Source organism: Centruroides vittatus, unplaced genomic scaffold (assembly GCF_030686945.1).
Source record: "Centruroides vittatus isolate TY-2023 unplaced genomic scaffold, ASM3068694v2 contig_717, whole genome shotgun sequence".
Taxonomy (NCBI): Eukaryota; Metazoa; Arthropoda; class Arachnida; order Scorpiones; family Buthidae; genus Centruroides; species Centruroides vittatus.
In genome coordinates, this window is record NW_027122456.1 from 1,156,865 (window position 1) to 1,172,540 (window position 15,676).

The 15,676-nt window shown below is 30.3% G+C and overlaps 1 protein-coding gene across 2 annotated transcripts in view; it reads right to left on the minus strand.

Moving 5' to 3' along the window:
- Positions 1-2,303: 2,303 nt before the first annotated feature.
- BNIP3 (BCL2 interacting protein 3) overlaps positions 2,304-15,676 on the minus strand; it is a 34,083-nt gene continuing 20,710 nt past the window's right edge. For both annotated transcript variants that reach the window (XM_067276824.1, XM_067276825.1), the window contains exons 4-6: positions 14,674-14,756; positions 5,813-5,956; positions 2,304-3,427 (exon numbers count right to left, since the gene is read on the minus strand). In XM_067276824.1, coding sequence (XP_067132925.1) covers positions 3,376-3,427; positions 5,813-5,956; positions 14,674-14,756 — 279 coding nt within the window. In that variant the 3' untranslated portion in view covers positions 2,304-3,375. The remainder of the gene's footprint in view (positions 3,428-5,812; positions 5,957-14,673; positions 14,757-15,676) is intronic.

The following is a 15,676-nucleotide window of genomic DNA, read 5'->3' on the forward strand; positions in this document are numbered from 1 at the left end:
AATTTAATAATCTATTAAAGATCTCGCGGGCCGGATAGAAACTTTTCGCCAGCCGTAGCTGGCCCGCGGGCCGGGGTTGCCCGCCGTTGATCTAGTCTACTCGTGATTCACGTAATCGGGCGAGAGCGGCCGAATATCTAGCAAACAGGCGGCTAAACAGCCCACAACCGGTCCGGGATATAAAGTTAGAAGCTTTGTGTGTGAAGCATCCACCAGCTAAATCGGGTGACGTTGGTGCTCTGTAAAGCGCATGCGCCAATGCCTATAATCTGGCTGCTTGGAAGTTGACAGGCAGGTGGCTAACAGCCCACAACCGCTCCGGGATATAAAGCTGTACTCTTTACGAGTGTGTTGCTTATCCGGTTTAGCCGGGTGAGCTAAACCGGGTGAGGTTGGTGCACTGTAAACCGCATGTGCTAATGCCTATATAATCTGGCTGATTAGAAACTGACCCGGTTTCGACATTCCTTCCGCCACCGAATTATTCGAATATACAATAGCAATCTTATCGTTTTTTTCACACGTAGTATAGAAATTTGTAAAAGATACATAATGCAGTTATAATAAAATATTAATTTTAATTAATTCAAAGTACGTTAAAATATGAAAATTTATATTTTATAAAATTCGAGGGAAAGTCATTGGAAGGTGGAATCGGCGCTTCCATCGCTTCCAATGACGGCACGCCACTGATACCCAAAGACCCGATATTCCATAGGTGGAAAATCCTCATATTTTCTTGGATCCAGAAAGAACTGGTGCACAAAATAGACTTATTCCTCGATTAAGATCTCTCGATAAAGAATACTATTTCGAGTAAGATTCGGTTTTGTTTTTGTTTTTGAATTAATTAAATTATATATGGTTATTGTGTAGAATTTGTGTTAAATTTATTATCGGTTAACATTACCTATGGTGACTAAAATGGTGGCCCGTCTCTAATTCCAGCAAACAGAAAAAAGGAAACAGTGGGTACCGCATGTTCTAACCTATTCTAATAATTTGGTTGGTAATAATTATGGTAATTTATTAGAATAGGTTAAGGTTAGGTTAGAACGTGCGACCCCACTGTTTCCTTTCTTGTTTGCTGGAATCAGAGAGGAGCCGACATTTTAGTCACCATAGCTAACATTAACCTTTTTATCCTTTCCTCTTTTATTCTGATCTTTGTTATCTCGGTTAACTGCGTCGAACTTTCCGCCATTAAAACACCACGTGATTGTGTTTTCTCACCTGACTACCAGACGAACTGTTATTGGCTGATAGAAACGCATCTTTGTGGCGGTCGCTGCAAAACATAGAATTCAACCAACTTTTGCGGCACAAAATCGAGTTCTGCAACGAGAAAAAGTGACGTCATTCTGCCGCTTTCCCTTGCCGCGCCGCATGTGTGCATCCTGCTTAAGAGGCCATACTGGGGACAGCGGTAACGAGTTAGCTGACGAACTGGCTAAAATTGCTGCATTAAACCGAGACTTTCCTATAACATACGAAAAGAAACCGATCAAAACGATATGCTGCACTGAAAAACCACACGTTGACCGAATGGCAAAGACAATGGGAGTCCACACAGAACGACTTGACTTTACTCCTATCTCCCACAGTGGAGAATGTTAAAAACACAAAATGGTTTAAACCAGATTTCCACCTGACTCCATTCCTTCCTGACCACGGAGGTTTTCAGAAGCTTCCGGATATCTAATAGTGATAAATGCACAATATGTGGTTAAACCGAAGGCAGTGAGCATTACCTTTTAGAATGCCCTAAGTAGAACAAGGTCGAAAATTAAAATCTTACTCCAGAGCAAAGGGATAACCTGGCCTTGTGATAAAAAATTATGAATTGAACATAGATCTTTGACTTATTCAAAGAACTAATGAACAATACATTTAAAAGGACAAAAGCATTCAACCTATAATTTTTCAAATTAGTTTGTATACTGATCTATATAGTGCAACACACTAAAGTAGGTTTTCTTGTTTCACGGATTATTAATTCACAATTTATACGTGGCAATTGTCACGAGAACTCTTTAGTTTAAAACTTTGTATTTGAATATTGTTTCCAACTCCCAGTTGTGCCTATCGGTACTGAATATGTAGAATTCTGTACGTGTAAATAAAACAAAGTAAAGTCGATCATATCGAAAAAATAAGCAAAAAGCCGCTTCTCGATTATCCCGCGCTTACATTGTGCTCTGAATTTGAATCCCAAGAATGCAATTAACTTTAATTATTATTCCTTTGTTATAAAATGAAATTACAATAAACTAAACACAAGATATAAATATTTCCACTCTGAATTCGATTTTAAAAATTTGTTTATTAAAACATTTAATTTGCAATATTTAGTTTATTATTATACATAATAATGCACATTGCTTATAAACTCAGTTTGTACCGATATATTTAAAAATTTTACATATGTATAATAATAATAATATTTATAGTAGAATTATGAAACAGGTAAATAGTCTCGATATTTATACAGGATTTTCTCCCTACGTCTAAACACACTTAACGTCACATAATGGACTTAAAGCGACGTAAAACACTAATATTTTAACTGTCAAACACGCTCACTAGTTACTTCCTAATTGTTTTTTAGTGTGGAAAAAAGAGAGATTGTATTCTGTATACATGCACATGTATATGTATTTATGTATATAATCCTAAACACAAAACATTTAGGGGAGTAGTTCTCACGTAAAACTCAAAAGTCACTACAAAATTTCGCAATTAGAAAAGAAATCGCACTCTGTTCCGCAGAAAAGTCTCTTCAAATTTAAAAAGAATCCTATTTTGAATAAAAAGAGACTTTTCGTACGGCCAAGACACTAAAAGGAGGTCCAAGCTCAACTAGGAGCAATTATTGGATAAGTTTTGTGTAAACTGTAATTGTTATTTTACCAGTTACTAAATGACATGCGGGTCTTTTTATTGCCTAATTTAGTCTCTATCTGGAAACTAGCGAATAAACTTGTGAGAATGTTGCTTAAATTACTAAATAATGGAAAACAAATTTGTTCCAAGAGTATAGATAACAACAAATAAACATAGATACCTACATAAGAATATTCAATTTACAATATTGTTCTTCTCTTAATGAACAAACAATTTTACTACACTTGAAAAAACAAAAAAAAAATTTTTGATTAACTAAACAGAAGGAACCAGAAAAGTAACTTGCCCACACCTCTTCCACTTTCACTAAATTTTTTTTTTTGTTTGAATCGGGTCTTTAAAGTTTATATTTCTTCAAACAAATGGGAAAAGTGGGGGGTTTGGATTATATATGTTTATGTATTTATATCGAAATGAAATATATGCTTATGCAGGAAACTTTGTTGTACGTAGTTGGCTTCTTCCAAAACTTCAATTCAGAGCAATATTGGACACCGAATTTATTCTTTTGCCAATGTAGAGACTGAAAAATAAAAAATTAATATATAAATTACAAGCTTATTGAAAATAAAATATTAAAAAAATGAATTACATATTCTTAATTTGTGAAAGATTAAACATTTCAATAGAAACTCTCTTTAAATAGTGTAAAAATCCTTGAATTATTTTACTTTTTTAAATTTTAAACAAAAGTTGGAGACAAATTTTTCTGGATGCATTTCACCCCAAACATTTAGCAAAAGCAAATTTTACTCGTGTTTGTTCTGAATTTCATTAATTAAAATTCACAGAATTTATTATTTGCTTGTATTGTTACCAAATTTATTCAATGTCAATGGGAGCTCCTGGCAATATCAAATGCAATGGAACAATATATAAATGAAAAGCCATACGATGTTCACACTTTCTATAAGCAATTGTGTAAGTAAAGTGCCAAGCTATTGCTTTGAAGGAGCCAAATTCTGATTAGATATGCAAATATTTTAGAGTAATCGGGTCTGTTGTATGTTTAACTATCCATATTTGGCCAGACCTCTTTTTCTCTACACTCAGTGGAGATAGCAGCACCCCCTGATGGGGTCCTGCTATCTCCACTGAGTGTAGAAAAAAAAGTAGCATTTCTTGTGCTCCAATGGTGTAGAGTTAAAAATAAAAATTTATATTAATACAGCTTTTAATACACGCATTTTCACTCTATTATTTGTTCTCTAGTTATCAAGAAAGATTTTTTTACATAAATAAAAGATCTTTCTTAAATAAATAATAAAAACATACAAATTTTACATACCATCAATCTTATATATCAAATGTATCTAAAATCATTATTTATGCTAAGTTCTGGAATATTGCTAACTGTCTTATTGTCAGTTTACTAATTTAAAATTTTTTAGCTTCAAAATTGAGGAAAGAAAATTAATCAGATAAAAGAGAGTTAACAATCAAAATAATAATCATCGAAAAGTTTGTTTATTTTTAGGAATAAATGTCCAATTGTGTAATTAAACATTGGTGATAAAATAGCATTCATTTTGGGAGACCTTATCACTTTAGGTTACAGTAATTAGGTTAATTATCTAAGAAGTAAACAACGTATACAACTCAAACGAGTAACTGTCATGGTTATGGTCTCTCATCTGCATTCAAACATCTTTTACCTATGACCTCTAGGAAATGCTGTAAACAAAAATGGCAACTCTGTAATAGAGGAAGAGTCACATTTTCTGCAGTTCACAAAGTCAGACTCACTCATTATTGAGTAACATGAGTTAATCGACGTTAATGGGTGCTCTCGGCAATGATATTAAATGCAAACTAAAAGCAACATAATATATATATAGAATATCCTGTACTATGTTCACATTTTCTATACACAATTGAATCAATGAAGTGCTACAGCTGCTTTGATGAGACCAAATTTGAATTAAATTGTCATATGATTGGGTCTATTATTCCATCACCTGTAGAATTATAACTGCTGTGGGAAGCATGCCAATAAATATGCTGTAGCAAGCAAAAGAAGAATCTGAGTATTGGTTAAATGCATGTTGTGTGACACCAGAAGCACACGTTAATAAACTAATTGGAAAACTGTCAGTTTCACATTTGCCCATGTTTTAATCTTCATTACAATGTTCTCATATAATTAACATAATTACAATAATTTAAAAATGGTAGTATTCTTTTTGGAAGACCCTGTATAAGCTAAATGAAGTGGAAAAATGCTAGATTATTTTTGCAAAATTCTCCGACAAACTTTATAAAAACTATACAATTATTTCTTCCAAAATCTATATACATGTTCATGAGGTGATCTATATCACTGATCTTTTATGAAATAAAATTTTTTTAAATATTTTTCAATGAAATTCAAAAAAGTTTCCCCATGATTGAAAAAAAAATTTACACATTCATGTATGATACCAAATATATGGATGAAATATAGTCTTTTGGCATTACATTTACTTACTTGATGAACTGAATACATGCAAGTACTTCCGACATTTCAAATTGTCAAAAGTACTTTAATGTATTCAATTCATCAAGTGAATAAATTTAGCATCAAAAGATGGTTAAACTTTACGGGTGATATATACAAAGTTTAATTTTTTACATCAATAGCAATGGTGCATAATTGATTCATCCTCAGTTATAAAATTACATTTTAATAAACTATTTACTTCAAACATTTTATGAATGCAAATGAGAATCTGAGTGTGCTTAAATGTGTAGATGTGTGCACATGATCTTTTAGCGATTCCTCTTAATTCTTTACTTAAAATTTTACCAAAATACAAATAAATCAAGTCTGTTTTTGTTAGAAAAATTTGTGAAAATGTCAGTTTTTCAGTGAGAATTGACAATAATATAACTTCATCTCTTAGATCAATAAAATTTTTCAGATATTTACCCGAATCCTGCTCCAAGAAGTAGAGAAAGCAAATTGGTGAGGAAGAGAATTGAAAGTACTTCGGAAGAAAACAGTCCCTGTTTCACTGCCTTCGAATTACGCAGACTCAAGGTTGTTCTTTGTGGATGTTTGAATTTCCAAATCCTTCAAAAAATTCAAATATTTACTTATAAAGTAACTTATAGATAATAAACATATAACATTATATTTTTATTTTAATATTTAGATAACAAGCATTGTCTAATGGATAATAATTCAGTGCAAGTGAATTATCTGTATAGTACACCACTGGGAAGAAAAACATATATTACTTACTAACATAATTTTTTAGAATAAGTTTCTTCCACTTTACAAAAGCTTGCTTTATGCCATTCACTTTTACAAAGGATCTATATTAGTATCTGTTTTTGCTAACCAGAAGAAATCCAAAGTGGATTTTAACTTTTACGAAAAAAAAACAAAAAAAAAAAACAAAGAGCAAACATAGTGCTTAGCATCCATTTTTCAGCAAACTGTTTTAGAGACATCTTATATCCCAAGCTGCAAGATGTCTCCAAGTTCCTTCCCAGGATGCTACATTCAGCATTAAGCCACCATAGCTTTAAACTATATCTGTTGGCATCTGTGATTCATGTTGATTTATTATGGGCATCTGTTTGAAAAACTAAAATGATAAAATGAAAAGTCTATTGTTAAGTATATTCAATACTGTACAAAATATGGTGTTCTGTTAAGTTACCTTACTTAAGAAGAAATCAGCCAATCTTCTTGACAAGCTGAAACAGAAAAAAAATGGACAATAGTCACAAAAGCATTGAAAAAGTGGAATTTAAATGTAGTCATGGAGAATTTGATTGGTTCTTGAAACTAGGGTAGTTTGATATCTTACGTGTTACTTACTGGAGATGGAGAAAATACTTCTGATGTAAAAATTTCTATACTCATTTCTGATGTAGTTTCACAACTGTATGTACAGTACTGTACTTTATATTCCTACTATACATAGGCTGTGTATTCATCATATTATTCTTGCTTTTACCATATGGTTGTATTATTTTAGGTTTTATGTTAATTGATATAATTTATTAAGTTATTTTTGACTCTGGAAACACTCAAATTTTACTATATAAATTATAGATAGTTGCTTCTTTTCTTTACATCATTTTAACTTACAAAAGGTTTCATAAAGCTATTCTACTTTTGGACAGTGCAAAAAACTTGTAACATTATATATATTGCATTTCTTGGTCTAACTCCACTTTTGACATAGACTAGAGCAGAAAAAACTATTTTAGATTTCATTGCGTTTGTGTTGGGAACAATTAACTTGAAAGTTGTTTAATGTTTAACCACTCAGCAGTGAGGGATGTATATATATGTCGAGGGCGATCATGTGGCAGTGGTGAGAGACGTATATATCCACTAAATTCTTTTGGAGGTATCGCCAAAAACTACCGAGAAAAAAAAACACACATAAAAAATGAATTATGTAACAATAAAAAAAAGACTTTTCTTTACTAGACATAACTGTTTACAAAATCTTTTTCCAAAACGGTAATGAGAAAAATCGCATGAAAAATACTTTAAAATTTTCCCAGGTATATTCTCCACTACTAAGAGATAGCACTATACCTGACTATCCCACTGCTGAAAGGTTAACTATAGCTTGTAATAAGCATATTACATTTTCAGGCTAATTGGATAGTATGTCAACAGACTAACTTTGTAAAACATATTAATAATGCTCACTTAAGTTTCATGATTTTTTCCAAATTATAATAAGAAGGCATATTCTATATTGTTTGAAAGATTTTTATATTTGGTTTAAATTTTTTTGTAAGGCAACAGTACATGTGGGCTATCAGTCTGTATAAGTTTTTGTCTATTATCCAGAATATATGGTCTTATGGCCATATTCACAACCAAGAATCAAAAGTTAGAGTTAGAAGTTAAGTGTTCATATATCAAAAGTGAAGTGAATGATAACTGGTTAACTTCTAACTCTCGATCCTTGATTATTAAAGGCTTTATTCACAATCATTAAGAATATTTATTTAGATTTTAAGTAAAAAATAGTAAATATAAAACATAACCGATGGTATTACATTTAATTGTATAAATAACTATAAAATTGCAACGTTCAACAAAAGTAAAATACTTTGCTACTGTTATTCTCCGTCATTCGCTCCAGTGACAGTCCACCATTTACATTTTTAAAAAACATGAGTTAACTGTGGCTTCAGTGTATTTACAAGATACAGAAATTTTAAAAACAACAAATGTTTTTTATTTATTAGTTGAGCCACAATTAAGCTCTAGAAGAGCTGCATGTGGCTTACAAGTCAGTTTGGGCAACGTTGGCCTAGACTATAAATTAGTGCTATGAAGCAATAAGTCTAAGTCTTGATGACAAGTAAGCACTTGTCATCAAGCAGTTTCTTTTTGATCACTTGAGAAATTTTGTGGATAAAAGTATATATTTAGTCACATTGTACTAGGAAATTAACTTCATTGATATCTACTGTATCAATAGTAAAAATAACTGTATATTTATGAAGTATTTCTGATTGTGAAATTTAGATTATTGAAGCAATAGCTATATGCCATTGCAGCTTACATTTTAATACATAGCATTTATTGCAATTACAAAGTAACCTACATCAAAACATTTGGAATGGATAATGCTAAGTAAACAAAACTTTAATGGGTAAAAGAATAATATATTGCTATATTTTAGTATGAATGACAGCAGTGATTGTTAAATGAAGACTTAGAAAACATGAACTTTCTATTTTGAATTTGTTATCATTAAATGGAGAGAGACACGTCAGGAACTGATCTAATGTTTAGATCTTCTTATAGTAGTAATAAATTAATAGACCTGAAACAAATAAATTTTGTGGTCGTTTGAAGATTCTAAATACAGTAATATTTTAAAAAACAAATACAGAACTGAAATGTAATACGTATAAATACAATGAAGCTACAAAAATGTCCATTTTCTGTTGTTCACAAACAGCAGTGACAGTCATTGATTGATGTTTGTGAACAATGGAAAATGATGTTTCTGCAGCTTCAATACAGGGTGTCCATAAAGTCTGTGCACAATTTTAAAAAATTTTAACTTTATTAGTATTTTATGATGGAAAAAAATTTGTAAAAAGTATTAGAAAGCTTAATGTACCTAGTGTTAAGTAAAATTATTGGGTTGTTTGGAAAGTAATTTCATTTTTTTACCACCAGTGGAATTAGCTGTATTTTTACTTGCCAAATTCATTTTAAACCATATTGTCATTATATATTTTGACAGCTGACATTTCAAGGCTTATTTGTAAAAAATTTTATTTGATTCTGTGCAATTACTTGTTTTTGGTGTCCCATCAAATTTGGAAAATTGAAAGCAGCATATTTCGGCATATTTTGCTGTTTTACTACAAAAAAATAAAAATGCTGTTCACAAAAGAAAAAAATTGTGTGACATGTATGGAAAAGATGTGTTGACAGAATGACAGTGCCAAAACCGGTTCACAAAATTTCATTCTGGCAATTTCAATATTGAAAATGCACGTTCTTGAAGGCCAGTTGAAGCTGATGAAGACAAAATAAAGGTACCGATTGAAGCAAACTGCCAAACAACATCACAAGAAATTGCTATGAGATTAAATTTGTCAAATTAAACCACTTATGATCATTTGAGATGACTTTGTTTCATTTCAAAGCCCGATATATGGGTTCTACATGTTCTTAAAGAAAGAGATGCACGTTTTGATGGGATTTTAAGGTTTTTCTTTTTTTTGGAGCCTCTACCAGACAATTCCATAACTGATTCAGAAGTGTACTGCCATCGAATGGACAAATTGAGTGATACCATCAAACAGAAAAGGCCAGAACTGATCAACAGAAAAGGTGTATTGTTTCACCATGATAATGCCATATCTGACACAACAGGGTGGCCAAATGTAAATTTTTAAAAAAAAACCAAGGTAAAAAATAAAGCCAGAAAAAAGCCAAAATTTATTATATATTTTATATACATTATACTTTAATTATACTTGAATGCTATTTTAATGCTTCTTCCCCAACAAGTGTATCTTCATGATTAAGGTAAGAAATTGAATCAGGGGAATACAGTTTCTCAGAAGTAAAATACTCTAACATTTTGTGTGAAGGGACAAATTCTTTGCAACATATATTTGAGAACAAAAGTTGTGACCTAATCCTAATAATTGCATCTAGAAAAGAAAGTTGCATTCTATTCCTTGCCTCATTCTTAAAATGAGTTAAAGTGAAAACACCCTCTCTACTGTAGCATTGCTAATGGGTGTTATTAAGCAATTGACGGCATAAGTCGCAAGTTCTTTGAATTGGGGATTTTGTAATATTTTTTGCCAAAAATGCGCACTCTCATTGGATATTCCACATTCCTTAAATTGATCTTCGTCCATCCAATTGACAAAAGATAATTTTCTGTATTGCTCTTCAATCATATTAAGATTGTCTTGTGCTAAATTCAAAAATGGCAATTCAAAAACTTTGGTCATAAAGCTTGGTTTAAATTTATATTTGGGCTTAATTGCGCTAGATCTTGAAACAAATTTCTTGTCAATGGAAGCCTCTGTTGAACTTGATTTAAAGCTTCTTCTAACATTTGTAAGCACCTTTCTTTGATAGTTAGAACTTATTGCTTGATTTTTTCATCATTATTATTTATTTGCAGATATTTATCACATTCATTCAAAAATTTCATTCCAAAATCAGCTTTACAAATACTTTTCTTATAATTACCATCATAAAGTCTACTTTTTAAAGATTTGTAGTGCAAAAATAAACTTTCATGCAACTGATAACAATCTGCTTTATTTTGTTGAAAAAGGCCATTTAACCTTTCAAATTCTTCAACTATTGGAGTTGCAAAATGGAAATAAAAATAATTACTCTGATCCAAGATCATTTCTTTTATCATTCTTGCTTTAAATTTGATGTCAAATTTTTGTTCTGCTACTTCTGCAGAAATAAGATATGCTTTAAGTTCTTCCCAATTCATTAATAAATTATTCATGACCTTTTCCCAAACTAGCCAGCAAGTTGAAGATTTTTTTTTTCAAAGGAAAGTAGTGGTGCAATTATAACAAAATCTGTTGAGAAGTTTAAAACATTAAACAACTCTTTGAAATCTTGGTGTCTTAAATTGCTATTTCTAAACCATTTAGGTATCTCAATCAACAAATATCCAATATTAGCAGGTAATCTTGAAACAGCATATTGAATACATAGCACTAAAGAATGACATATGTATTTATACTGCACACAGAAAGGAGCAACTTCACTCAATCTAGACCAGGGATGGGCAACCCACAGCCCGCAGTAATATTTTTTGCGGCCCGTGTGGCATAAAATACGAATAAATATATCAATTTCCCAGCTTAACAAGATATTCAACAAAAATTCAAACGTTATTTTCTAAAACTTATATTTGTGAATAATTTTTTTGCAATGAATTTAGTAAAAATTAAAACAAGAAACCGGCTAACAGACACATCAAAACTAATTTAAAACTAGCAGTGACTAATATTTAATCAAATATTTCCAATATATTACATTTAGATCAGTGCCAGAAGCTATATTAAGTATACCTATGCTAATTTATAATTATATATGAATAAAGAATTGTGATTTACCGTCATTTTTCCCCTCTTTTCTCTTGTATGTGGCCCGCGTCAGTTCAAGTTTTGAAATGTAGCCCTTACATAGAAAAAGGTTGCCCATCCCTGATCTAGACCATACAGAATTATTGCATCCTACCATATTAGATGCACCATCCAAGGCAAAACCAATGCAATTTGTTAAAGATTCAATAAAATTCATAAATGTGGCCAAACTAAATTAAATATATTTTCTCCTGTTGCTTTTTGAACAGGAATTAATCCTAAAAAACCAGTGGCAATTTGCTGTTTTAAATTACTGACAAATCTTACCAAAAGACAAATATTTTTGAGTTGAAACATCAGTTGACTCATCCATAATAAAGTTGAGATTTCAAAACAGGTGAAATTACATTTTTCAGCAGAAGTAGGCATTTAGTTCTGTGCAATTTGATCTTGCCTAGAGTATTTCCACACCCAAGTTTCACAATAATCTCACCAAGGTGATCAATTGTTCTTATTGCACTATGGCAGGCTATACTTACTGAAAGATATAACTCAGCTTCCTTAACTTTATCAACTATGTTGCTGGTTTTTGTGACAGGAAGAACCATTTGATATGTAGTTGGAGTATTTTCCTTGTGCTTGTCTGATTTGTCATGGTTTGAAAGATTGGATAATCTTGAAACTACAGTACAGCTACATAATTTGCAATATGCAAATTCAGAACCATTGGTTGCTTTTTTAATCCAAGGAAATTTATCCTTCCACCTATCATTATATTTTCTGTTATTGCCGTACGTTGATTTCCACTTAGGCATAATTATTAGATGAAAATAAAAAATAAAATAATTTTGAGAACGATTTTATAATCACTTTAGGTATGGCATAGGTGAATAGTTATTAGGTAGGCATGCAGAGTAATGAGTAGCAAAAGTTCTTTTAGTGTTGCCAGATTAAAATCTATAAAAGCATGAAGTAGAGTTACTGATAGGATACTAGAAGGTTAGTTGCCAGCTTGCTAAAATAAAAATGCCAAAATGTGATAAACCATGATAAAATATTATAACATACAACTTAGAATGCATACTGGAAAAAATTAAATCATCATGATGTTATTCGAAAAAAGCAAAAAAAAAGCCAAAAGCCAAACAAAATTTTTGATGCCAGTCAGACCGAAAAAAGCCAATCCGGCAACCTTGTGACACAAGTTTGTTAACTTGTCAGAAACTGTTACAGCTTGGATGGGATGTTCTACCACACCCACAATATTTGGCAGATCTGGCACCCTCGGATTATTACTTGTTCCGGTCTTTACGAAATTTTTTAAAAACAGTAAAATATTTACTTCAAATGAGGATGTCAAAAATAACTTAAATCAGTTTTTTTGTAAGCAAAGATCAAAACTTTTTTGAACATGGAATCAAGATACTACCAGAAAGATGGCAACAGGTATTTGACCAAAATGATCAATATATAATTCAATAAATATTTATATTATAAGAAAATTACTTTCCAATATTTTGTAATGGATTGGAAGAGGTGGACCATTTTCCTGGCCTCCATGTTCACCAGACTTGCCTCCATTTTTTTTTTTTTTAATGAGGACATGTGAAAACAATAGTATATGCAACCAATCCTCAATTGTTAAAAGACTTAAAAGCTAAAATAACTAATTTATTTCAGGCATTACTGTAAATCAATTGGTAAATGTTTTTACAGAACTATAAAATTGTATTACTCTTTATATTACTAATGATGATGGACATGTGGAAATTTAATAAAATACAATAAAACAATAAGAAAAAGATATGTAGAATGTATTTGAAATAAGAAAATCTATAATTTCTCTATTGCAAATACTAATAAAGTTATAAATCTTTTTAAATTGCACACAGACTTTAGGGACACTTTGTATTTCATATATTTTATATTTTAATGTAAATACCATCAGCCAAATATTTAACTTTAACTATAAAATTAGTTCTGTTTCAAGCCTTTTATAAGCTGAGTTCTTAACTAACTTGATTATAATTAAATCTTTCACTATTCAAAATTTACTTTATTGGATTCAGGTAAGTTTTCTGCAGCAATTGAATCAATTCTTGAACTCTCTTCCTCAAATTAATGAGTAAAATGATATTACAACCTCAAAAATCTGTCTTGGAGAAAGTTTATATTAAATGCGGTAAAATATAAATGCTTGTTTAATAAAGGCCTTATTTTATTTTGTTTTAAATAATGTAAAGCCTAAATAAATTGAAAAATACAAGTCTATATTAAGCAAGCAGGGAAAAACTTTCCAACCATAATAAAATCCAAGTTGAAATAATGTTCATAAATAGAAATTTTGGTTAAAAATGTAATTAAAATTCCAGTTCTGTTGTTTTCAAGACATTAATTAAGAATAGTCACAAACTGTTATGTTTGCTTAACATTACAGAAAATATCAAAAAGTTTAAAAACTAAAATCAAAATATAAAGTATAAAAAGTATAAAAATTTGATTAATAATGATGATGATGATGATGATAAAATAATAAATAATACAATAAAAATATTTGGCAGAAACAGTTAAAATTTCCATTTTCTAATAATGACAGTATAAAAATGTATGTTGTCACTTCTGACAGTACAGAAGCGGCAACATACAGCTAAATGCTGGCATAGCATTAAACAGTGAATGACACTTGGAAACTATATATAAGATTGAAAACATTTTTGACCTTGATTTAGGTCATCTTTAGCTAATAGAATAAATGGAACTCTGTTTATTCTACTAGCTGAAGATGATCTAAATCAGGATTTAAAATGTTTCAAATTAAATATATATTTTTAGTAACCTCAAATTTAGCAAATTTTGTTTTGTTACTACATTCTTATATGTGAATGTATTACACTTACTCATGTGTGACAAGATCACATATCCACTTCTTTCTTTTTATATTAAAATACTCTCACAAAAGTACTCTAACTTATGATTTTAGTAATTCATCTCATAACAAACATAAGAAGTTTAAATTATATATTAACCAAACAACTGGATTATTTAATTAAAATCATTAAATTATGACAGCAGCAAAAAGTTTTACAATAAAAATAATACTGATTTAATTAAAGATTGCCTTGAAATAGTCTATAAATAATCCAACTGTCTGGTTCTTTTTCTTCTGTTAATTATGTCTTACATTAAAATAATAACTATTACATTACACCTTACTTTGGAGGTGCTTGATCAGGTCTGCTACTCCAGTCCCAAATCCAATCAGTGCTAACATGCCTATCTCTATTTAATATGTCAACCTACAAAACATTATTAAAAATTAGAAACATATATTACCAACAAAAATTCTGAAAGAAAAATAAGTATTTCTGATCACTTGAAATTCTATGATAAAGTTCTTTCTAAATTCTTCTTGAAGACATTTTATGTAAAATAAATTAATAAATTTAGAAAATTATTTCATACAAAATTTGTTATTGTGTATTAGTCAATTTATTTCTATAAATGGAAAATTAACTAACATGAATAAGTAGATGAATTATCATATTCTTCAACTGACAAAACACACACTTAATACTTGAAATCATACAGTCTTTATACAAAAATATATTACACAGAAGATATCTGATCTAATCCAAAAATTGGATTAGATCAGATATCCAATCCAATCTACCTAATCCAATCTATTTGCAAAAATTTCTGCAGAAGATAGCAATGCAGTTCAGTACAGACAGCAGATTGATAAAATGATAACAAATAAATAAACAAAATATTTGGGCATTATAAACAGGCATATATTATATTAATAATTAAACTTAGGAGTTCCATTAATATTGAAAGTAACATTTTATACTTTAACTAATGTAATTTCTGTCAAATATGGTTCAGGGCAAAACAATCATTTCATTCTTGTGAATACTCAAAGTTTCAAGCTTTCTTAAGTCCAAGACTTTTTGAAACTATTATCCTTCTCAACCTACTTTAAAAACTTACCAATGCATATAAATAGCTACAGTAGACTCCCATATTTAAACTAATGTGGCAGGAGTGATCTGGATATTAGAAAAATCCAGATAAGAGAATGTAAGAATTTTCAAATAAGACTAACACACTTCTACTGTAGTATAAAAAGTTTCTTTTGCTTTTGATGCTTATTTTTGACAATTACAATTAAATTTTCAGAGTATCGTGTTAAAGTATTTTGTTTTGTTGTTCTGAA